Source organism: Argentina silus (assembly GCF_951799395.1).
Source record: "Argentina silus genome assembly, contig: scaffold_334, whole genome shotgun sequence".
Classification (NCBI taxonomy): domain Eukaryota; kingdom Metazoa; phylum Chordata; class Actinopteri; order Argentiniformes; family Argentinidae; genus Argentina; species Argentina silus.
In genome coordinates, this window is record NW_028152721.1 from 2,501 (window position 1) to 12,500 (window position 10,000).

Sequence of the window (10,000 nt, forward strand, 5' to 3'; positions counted from 1 at the left end):
CCTCTCTCTCTCTCCCTCTGCTTGAGTGATGATTCCTTCTCATTTCCTCATTTCATTTCATTCAAACCAGTAGCCATAGCAGCCTCAAATAGCTTCTCTCTCTTTCTCTCTCTCTCTCTCTCTCTCTCTCTCTGTGGCTCCCGCAGTTAGAGGCTGGACAGTGAAGAGGAACAGCCTGTCTCTCTCACACAGACACACACACACACACACACCCACACACTCTCACACACACTCTTTCTCTCGCTTATTCACTCTCTCTCTCTCTCTCTCTGTGTGTGTGTGTGCGTGCGTGTGTGCGTGTGTGCGTGCATCTTCAGTCATGTTGTCAGGTCACAGAGACACACCTGTACTCAGCCAATCGTTACCACCTCTCCCAAGCATTTGTCCTGAGGTGTGTGTATGTGTGTGTGTGTGTGTGTGCACGCCTATATGTGCCAGGGTGTGTGTGCCTATATGTGTCATCCCCAACCGTGTGTGTGTGTGTTCTGATCATCATTTTGTATCCTTCTCCCTTCCCCTCAAATCCTTCCCCTCCCAGTAAGTCTCTACCCACACGGTATCCTCTGCTGCAGCATTCGACACAGCACGCTCCTGGTTTGCATCCTACCTGGCCGATCGCTCTTACCAGGTGACCCCTCACCACTGGTGTCCCCCAGGGCTCTGTCCTAGGACCCTTACTGTTCTCCCTCTATACCAAATCTCTTGGCTCGGTAATTTCCTCACATGGTTTCTCCTTCCACAGCTACGCAGATGACACTCAACTCTTTCTCTCTTTCCCCCCTTCTGACTCACAGGTGGCAACATGTCTCTGTGTCTTACAGACATTTCCACTTGGATGTCAGCCCACCACCTCAAGCTCAACCTTAACAAGACTGAGCTGCTCTTCCTCCGAGGGGAAGCCTGCCCTCTCCAAGACTTCTCCATCACAGTAGAGAACTCTACTGTGACCTCCTCCTGTACAACCAAGAACCTTGGGCTGATCCTTGACAACCACTTATCCTGTGTGGCGAACATCACAGCGACAGCACGCTCCTGTAGATTCTTCCTCTACAACATCAGAAGGATACGTCCATTCCTCACCAGAGAAGCAGCATAACTCTTGATCCAGACACTTGTGATCTTTCACCTTGACTACTGCAACGCACTCTTGGCCGGTCTCCCCGCCTCCGCCATCAGGCCTCTGCAGCTCATCCAGAACGCTGCCACCTGGTGTTCAATCTCCCCAAGTTCTCCCATGTCACCCCCCTCCTTCGCACCTTTCACTGGCTCCTGATAGCAGCTCGCATCAGGTTCAAGACCCTGGTGCTCGCCTACCGGGCGGCAAAGGGAACAGCCCCTCCGTACTTGCAAGCAATGGTCAGCCCCCAAACCCCCCCGGCCCGATCACTCCGCTCTTCCACCTCGGCTGCCCGCCTGGCACCGCCGCCTCTACGTGGATGCAGCAGCCGCGCTACTCGGTCACAGGTTTTCACTGTCCTGGTGCCCTGTTGGTGGAACGAGCTTCCCTGTGTGTGCGTGTGTGTGTGTGTGTGTGTGCGTGTGTGCGTGCGTGTGTGTGTGTGTGTGTGTGTGTGTGTACACATCAGTAAAGTTCATATTTGTGTGGCAGCAGCAGTGTTTAGTATACAGAGAGGCCTCCCACTCTCCTCCTTCCTGTGTGTGTGTGTGTGTACCCAGTCTTAATCACCACTCAGGATAAACAGTGTTATCAGCAGCACCTGTCCTCACTTAACAACACCTGGTTAACATGTCAGCCATCCTCATCCTCACAGACGTCTCTCTCCAGAGACCTGGTCCTGAGAGACCCCTGAGTGTGTCTCTCTCCAGACCTGGTCCTGAGAGACCCCTGAGTGTGTCTCTCTCCAGAGACCTGGTCCTGAGAGACCCCTGAGTGTGTCTCTCTCCAGAGACCTGGTCCTGAGAGACCCCTGAGTGTGTCTCTCTCCAGACCTGGTCCTGAGAGACCCCTGAGTGTGTCTCTCTCCAGACCTGGTCCTGAGAGACCCCTGAGTGTGTCTCTCTCGTCCCTCTGACCCAGTAGAGTCCAGTGTGTGTCTCTTCCATCCTGCTGCTGTTTTCAGTCTGGCATTGACTGTGTGAGTCTGTGTGAGTGTGTGGCATATGGTAGGTATTACCCTTTAAAGAGTCTAGTTGGGGCAGGGTGGGCCCCATACACACGTAATTGCTCCAGAATTTGAGGTTTCCTGCTGAGGGTAGGGGTGCGTGGGAGTTGTAGTTCCCCAGCAGGAGGGGTCCAGATGGGGGGTGAATCAAGTGTCAGACAGAGAGACCCCTGAAAAACACACACAATCTTATAGCAGAGGAGGGGTTCAGAGAGAGAGAGAGAGAGAGAGAGTCTATATGTGCCTGTGTGTGTGTTTAGGGTGTGTGTGTTTAGGGTGTGTGTGTGTGTGTGTGTGTGGATTCAACAGTGCCTCATAGTTCTAAATGCAGCAGTTAAAAGTGTCTCTGCTTTATCTACAGTAAACACACCCTCTTATCTTGTGTGTGTGTGTGTGTGTGTGTGTGTGTGTGTGTGTGTGTGTGTGTGTGTGTGTGTGTGTGTGTGTGTGTGTGTGTGTGTGTGTGTGTGTGTGTGTGTGTGTGTGTGTGTGTGTGTGTGTGTGTGTTGGCGGGTTTGTCCCCGGGTGAGATGGGTTTCTTGTGGCGTCCTGGCCCAGATTTATTTGAACAGCTGATACGACTCAACTGTGTGTGTGCGTGTGTGTGTGTGTGTGTGTGCGTGAGAAATCCAAGTTAACTGGGCCAGTCAGCGAATCACAGCCGACCTCCCTCGCTCAGGGCATTATTGGCAGCAGGCATCGTTACGTGTGGTTGCCAAGGCTACAGAGGCCCGCTGACACAAGCAGATAGTTAGCTATATAGTCACTTAGCTAGTCATATAGGCATACAGCTAGCCACATAGCCAGTCATTTGACCACATAGCCAGCCAGTCATTTTACCACATAGCTAGCACATTAGACTGAACAGTATTTGCTCTGGGCCCTCCGACTACAGAAAGTGTATACTCTTTGGCTTGTTGCCTATACAGGAAATAGTAACACCATCATTGTACTAAAGTGCATGTGAGAGAGAAGTTAGTATGGCAACGTTAAGGCAAGACAACTAGTTTTAGAGGCGTCCATGTTCAGGTAGCGGGGTCCTCCTGGGGCTGGTAGCGGGGTAGCGGGGTCCTCCTGGGGCTGGTAGCGGGGTAGCGGGGTCCTCCTGGGGCTGGTAGCGGGGTCCTCCTGGGGCTGGTAGCGGGGTCCTCCTGGGGCTGGTAGCGGGGTCCTCCTGGGGCTGGCTTGTTTATTTGGTAAACAGAAAGACCTGTACAGGAAGGAGCAACAACAACAACAACACGTGTTAAAGTCCAGAGGCACTAACCCCCCCCCCCACACACACACACACCACGCTCTGCATTTCCTGCCCTTTGTTTATTTATGGCCTTTCCCTCTCTCTCTCTCTCTCTCTCTCTCTCTCTGTCTCTCTCTCTCGCTCTCTCTCGCTCTCTCTCTCTCTCTCTCTCTCTCTCTCCATACCTTCATTTGGCCCTCTATCCCTACCACCAGCCCTCCCTCCATGATAGCCACACACACACACACACACACACACACATCCCTACCCCCGTCTCCTCCTGGACTACATCAGGGAGCAGTCAGCTTTACTTAAACATTCACTGATTTGGCTCAGCTCCGGAATCACTATCAAATGTATACTGAGAGGGAGGGGGAGGGAGAGAGAGAGGGGGAGAGAGAGAGAGAGAGGGGGAGAGAGAGAGAGAGAGACAGATGGAGTGCTTGCTCGGTAGAGAATGTACACAGTGGTCAGGAATGTGTATGTGAGCTGATTCTGCATGCCTTTGTTGGAATAAATCCAAGAGAGAGAAGTCCCTCTGGCAGAGAAGAGTTTACAGGGAGGGAGGGAGGGAGGGCTAGAGAGGGAGGAAGGGAGGGGGAGAGAGAATTCCCTCTGGCTTACAGGGCTAGAGGAGAGGGCTGGGTCTGGGAGGGAGGGAGGGAGAGAGAGAGAGAGGACCTGTCTGGCCCTGGCTTAGCTCGGTCTTACTGGAGTGCCAGTGTTGAGGGCAGACAGGCCTCCTACCTCCTACCCATGTAGGGTGTTGTATCAGGCTGAGGTGTGTGTGTGTGGGGGGGGATTGGTGCCCCCTGTGCTTGGCTCCAAGCCCACCCCCCTACCCTCACTCCCTCCCTCCCTCCCTCTGTCCTCAATCTTCATTGATTTTGAAGGTCTGGAGGAATGTGGTTGTACTGCATGTGGTAGTTCAAAATGTAGTTCTAAAAATGTTGTTCTACAAATGTAGTTCTAAATATAGTTCTAAATGTAGTTCTAAATATAGTCCTACAAATGTAGTTCTAAATATAATCCTAGAAATGTAGTCCTAGAAATACTACTTATAGAAATAGTAGTTATGGAAATATTATTGATAGAAATAGTTGTTTTAGAAATGTAGTTATGGAAATAATAGTTATAGAAATAGTCGTTCTGAAATGTAGTCTCGACCAGCGGAAACAGTTGTGGTTTGAGCCTGATCTGGGATGGGGCAGAGTTCATCTTGAAACTGGCACGCTGGTCTGTGTTTACACGGCCATGGAGAAGTGTGTGTGTGTGTGTGTGTGTCGTGGGGGGGGGGGGGTACTGTTTTGGATTATGTGCTTTAGGGAGAGGTTGTGTGTGTGTGTAGATTGGAGTCCAGCAGGGATTACAAAGTGCAGGTTCTCAAAACAATGTTTTAATGAAGAAGCAACACCCTCCCAGCCAACAGGTCAGGCCTCATCAGAGAGACACTACACAGACACACATCCTCAGAACGCTGTGTGTGTGTGTGTGTGTGTGTGTGTGTGTGTGTGTGTGTGTGTGTGTGTCAGTGGTAAATTCACATTGAAAGTAGCACTGAACTTGTATGTAGACATGTAGGTGAGCTAACAATGCTAATGCTAACTGAAGAGGAGTTACGTTGCTGCGTTAGCCTGCGTTAGCCCGTGTTAGCCAGCGTTAGCCCGTGTTAGCCTGCGTTAGCCTGTGAGACTAAACACATTCAACATGGAAACTGGTGGAGAAATGTAATTTCAACATAATCCTGACTTCAGGATGTAATCTGATCACACACACACCCTCAGACACACAGACAGACACACACGCAGATACGCACACACACACACACACAGGCCTGGGAGGCAGAGCTGTATCCTCAGAGCGTTCATGACAAGCAGACTCAAAACACCATGAAGTGTTTCTCATCTCACACTCCCATGATCTGATGGCTTTCAAACACCCCCACATCAAGAGAATAACTATCTCTCCCTCCCTCCCTCTCTCTCTCTCTCTCTCTCTCTCTCCCTCCCTCTCGCTCTGTCTCTCTCTCTGTCTCCCTCTCTGTCTCTCTCTGTGTCTCCCTCTCTGTCTCTCTCTGTCTCCCTCTCTCTCTCTCCCTCCTTTCATCTCTCCATCTCTCTCTCACTCTCTCTCCCCCCCTCCCTCTCTCTCAGATCCCTCCATCCCTCCTCTTTCCATTTTCATTAGTGTCTGGTTAATAAAACATGAGGGAACGGTTGGTGCGCTTAGCGTTGTTTTGCCCCGTCTGTCCACCACACACACACACACACACACACACACACGGCGGGAGATAGGGATGGTAAATGGGGTTTTTACACCTCAGAGATGTTATGAATGGGTAATGATGCATCTCCTCAGAGGTCTGGACCACTCTGGATCCACCATGAATGACACCTGAATCCCACTGATCCGGTTGGCTGAGAGGTGTTCCGTCTGGTCGTGGGGGGGGGGTGTTGTTAGCGAGGTCTCAGTGTGTTCTCTGTCTGAGGCCCAGGTAATGTGGAGATGTGATACCAGGGAGGCTGGTGGAGGTAGAAATATCGGAGGTCTGTATATTAGAATAGTCTATATTTGGATAGAAGGTATGTTGTAACATGATTTTAAAATACACCCTCCTGTTTTAAAACCGCTCTTTGATACCAAAGGATTATGTGAAAACAGGGGTCCAATGAGATGAATAGATATTAAAACAACGGTCCAATGAGATGAATAGATATTAAAACAATGATCCAATGGGATGAAGGGATATTAAAGGTGTGGCTATCATTCCCTCCCTATTCCATAACCCTAACCCTAACTCCATCTGTTGGGTGATGATTACATTCTGAGGTGTTTTTTTTTAAATGTGTGTGTGTGCGCGCGCCTGTGTGTGTGTGTGTGTGTGTGGTAGCGACTGTAGACTTCGCCTGCGCATCACGTGCCGACTTGATTTGACCAGCAAAAGACCTCAGTGAATGTCTGTCATTTGTTCCTCTGTGTCAGCCTCCATGAACACAGACAGGGAGATGGTTCTTAATCACTCCACCCCAGGCCCCTCAGGCTGGGCTGGGCTGGGCCCTCAGGCTGGGCTGGGCTGTGCTTGGCCCTCAGGCTGGGCTGGGCTGGGCTGGGCTGGGCCCTCAGGCTGGGCTGGGCCCTCAGGCTGGGCTGGGCTGGGCCCTCAGGCTGGGCTGGGCCCTCAGGCTGGGCTGGGCTGGGCCCTCAGGCTGGGCCCTCAGGCTGGGCTGGGCTGGGCCCTCAGGCTGGGCCCTCAGGCTGGGCTGGGCTGGGCCCTCAGGCTGGGCCCTCAGGCTGGGCTGGGCTGGGCCCTCAGGCTGGTCTGGGCTGGGCTGGGCCCTCAGGCTGGGCTGGGCTGGGCTGGGCCCTCAGGCTGGGCTGGGCTGGGCTGGGCTTGGCCCTCAGGCTGGGCTGGGCTGGGCTGGGCTGGGCTGGGCTGGGCTGGGCCCTCAGGCTGGGCTGGGCTGGGCTGGGCCCTCAGGCTGGGCTGGGCTTGGCCGGGCTGGGCTGGGCTGGGCTTGGCCCTCAGGCTGGGCTGGGCTGGGCTGGGCCCTCGGGCTGGGCTGGGCTGGGCCCTCGGGCTGGGCTGGGCTGGGCTGGGCCCTCGGGCTGGGCTGGGCTGGGCTTGGCCGGGCTGGGCTGGGCCGGGCCGGGCTGGGCTGGGCTGGGCTGGGCTCTATCAAGAAACAACCCACTAGTTTTCCATAGATGACATGTTGTCTCTGAGTCTGTGCAGTTTAAGATGTATTCTAGAACATCAAATGGAATCATTCTATCACTCTGGTTCTGTAGCTCGATCCCACTGTCACTCTTCAAGGCAGGTTTCTGGAGCACCAGCTGTGGAATACGGAATGAACTCTGAACAGATGCAAATGCACTGTGGAACTGGAAAAGTCTTTTAAACTGATCTGTCTGATGTGTCAGAGAACAGGTCTCTTCTCTGCTGATCTGAAGTGTGTACTGTTGGAAGGAGAAGGTGTTCTACACCATCTCTGTGTCCATCTCTGTGTCCATCTCTGTGTTCATTTCTGTGTCCATCTCTGTGTCCTACACCCTCCTGGATGAACCAGAGGTTTATGTTGATGTGATGATTATTGAGATCAGATGAAGTGATGTTTCCTCTTGTTTTTCTCTCAGGACCTCCTCCTCAGAGGACTTCCTGTGTGGCTTCGCTGGGGTTCGGACGAGGAGAGGACATCACCTGGTCACCTACCTGTTTGTCTGCTGCTACCTGCCTGTCTGCTGCTACCTGCCTGTCTGTCTGCTGCTGTCTCATAGCAACCAGCTCACCTGTCTGCCTGTCCTCGTCCCGGTGATGTCACTACCTTGACATGGGCCTGTTACCCTGACAACCGTTCACAAAGCAGGAATCAAAACTCAAAACAGACCAATGGCTGCCGTCCTTGCCCGATCATGAGATCCCGAAGTGGGTGGAGCCTGCTGTACAGGATATGACCTCGCCTAGCCTGACTAAAGAGGAAGTCGCGCGTCTCTCTGGCCCGGCAGGAAAACCCCAGGGCCCTGGCTACTGGATGCAGACAGACAGCAACAACCCGTTCGACAGGAAGCTCCACGCGCTGAAGGGGAGTATGGGGCCTCCCAACCCCAACCTGCAGGGGCAGGGCAGCCACGCAATGCCCAAGATGGGCGTCCGAGCCCGGGTTTCTGATTGGCCGCAGAGGAAGGAGGGCTGGGAGGGCCGCCCCCCCCCCAGGTACGACAGCCTGGCGGTGGAGTGCCCCCCCCCTACGGCGGGATGTGTGTCAGCATCGTGCCCCCCGCCAAGGTAGGAACTCTCACAGCTGTGTAGCGACTTGTAGCGACAGGAGTGGCCTTGGGTTATGTGGTGGGCTTGCTTCAGCAAGTGCAACTGTTTCTATCTGTCTCTCTCTCTCTCCCTCTCTCTTTCTCTCTCTCTCTCTGTTTACCTCTCTGTGTCTCCCTCGCTCTCTCTCTCCCTCTCTTTCTTCAACTACATCCCCCCATTCTGGGATGTGTCATGTCTTAAACCTGTGATGGGACAGTTTTCTTTGGTATAATAAAACATTTTTTTCTCTCCACTTCCTTGTCCAGGTACGACAGCCTGGCCCCGCCCCCCCAGACCACCGAGGCCCTGCTGAGGAAGAGCCAGGAGCTGCTGGAGGGGGCGGAGCTCCCGCAGACCAAGTACCCCCTCTGCGACCTCCTAAGCCACTCCCCCATGCGTGGCGGTGGCAGTTTCGCCCGGGTCAAACGCAGCAACAGCGAGGTCACCATCAGCGACATCGGCGCCGAGGACATGGACCCGACCAGCATCAATCCCAACACAGGCGCCACGCTACGCCGGGAGTACGGCTCCACCTCCTCCCTGGACCGCCAGGGGCTGTCCTCGGCGTCCACGGCGCCGGCCAGCGGCCACGGATACGTGGCGACCCTGAGGGGTTACCACCACCGCCACGCCGGGGGGGCGGACCCCCTCCCGGCGGGCCCCGCCCACCACCCGCCCAGCGCCCCGCCCCCGCAGAGCTTCCCGGAGCTGCTGCGGTTAGGTTCCTCCCTCTCGCCCAGCCTGCAGACCGCCGCCCAGATCGCCCGCGGCGACATCGTCTGCATCTCCAACTACGACTATGCGGACCCCGCCATGTTCTACAGGTACGCCTGCTCAGGGCACCGTGCCCCCTCCTACTGCTCCAGATAGATACATCTACTATTCATGTTTATCTCTAGAATGTTTACATATGTTGTTTTATTGTTTATTACAAATCAGACTGGTTGACTGACTGGTTGACTGACTGGTTGACTGACTGACTGGTTGACTGATTGACTGACTGACTGACTGACTCCACCCTCTTTCACAGCCGTGAGCGCGAGCGCTCCTTCATCCAGCGGATGAGGTCGTCAGAGAAGGCGGAGTCGTCCATCTTCCGCCGGCTGCGGAGCATGAAGAGCGAGGGGGAGTGTCTGGAGCCGGAGGACGGGGGCGGGGGCAGGTACGGCCGGCCAACCAGCTTCCAGAAGTGCTTCGCCCACCACGACGTGCAGAGCGTGCTCTTCAACATCAGCGAGGCCGTCGGTAACCGTGCCGACCTGGGCCGCCGCAAGAACACCACCACGGGGGCGTCGGCCGCCTCCCAGTGCCCGGGGGCGGGGCCAGGCCCCGAGAACAGCGCCCTCCCTATGATGTCACCGGTGTGTGAGTCTCCGGGGGGCAGCTGTGAGGACCTGGGGTTAAAGGTCAGCACGGAGGCCGACGAGGGCGATGGAAAGAGCAACACGCTGGTCCTCAGCTGCCCCTACTTCCGCAATGAGACGGGAGGGGAGGGCGACCGCAGGCTGGCTTTGACCCGCGGCCACAGCGCTCCCTACGGGTCCGGAGGGGAGGGGTACTCTGGGGAGGCGTCCCTCAGCACTCACTGCTCCAACGCGGGGGTGTCGGTCCTGGAGGTTCCCAGGGAGAGCCAGGGTTTCCCCAGGGACATGATTAAACGTTACACCATGGAGCACGTGGACCAGGGGGCCTACTACTACCAGAAATACTTCTACAACAAAGGTGGGAAACAAGAGACTGCACACTGTGTGTGTGTGTGTGTGTGTGTGTGCGCGCGCCTGCGTATATGGCATGAAGGTCCCTGCGTGTGTGGCATGAAGGTATGTGTGTGTGTGT

General features: G+C 54.8%; 1 protein-coding gene across 1 annotated transcript in view; it reads left to right on the plus strand.

Annotated features, from left to right (window-relative positions):
• Nucleotides 1–7,630: 7,630 nt before the first annotated feature.
• The window catches only part of LOC310824659 (signal-induced proliferation-associated 1-like protein 2), a gene marked incomplete at its 3' end in the record, with an annotated part of 17,542 nt that continues 15,172 nt past the window's right edge, over nucleotides 7,631–10,000 (plus strand). The window contains exons 1-3 of the mRNA XM_083697913.1: nucleotides 7,631–8,143; nucleotides 8,431–8,988; nucleotides 9,195–9,886. Coding sequence (XP_083554039.1) covers nucleotides 7,809–8,143; nucleotides 8,431–8,988; nucleotides 9,195–9,886 — 1,585 coding nt within the window. The remainder of the gene's footprint in view (nucleotides 8,144–8,430; nucleotides 8,989–9,194; nucleotides 9,887–10,000) is intronic.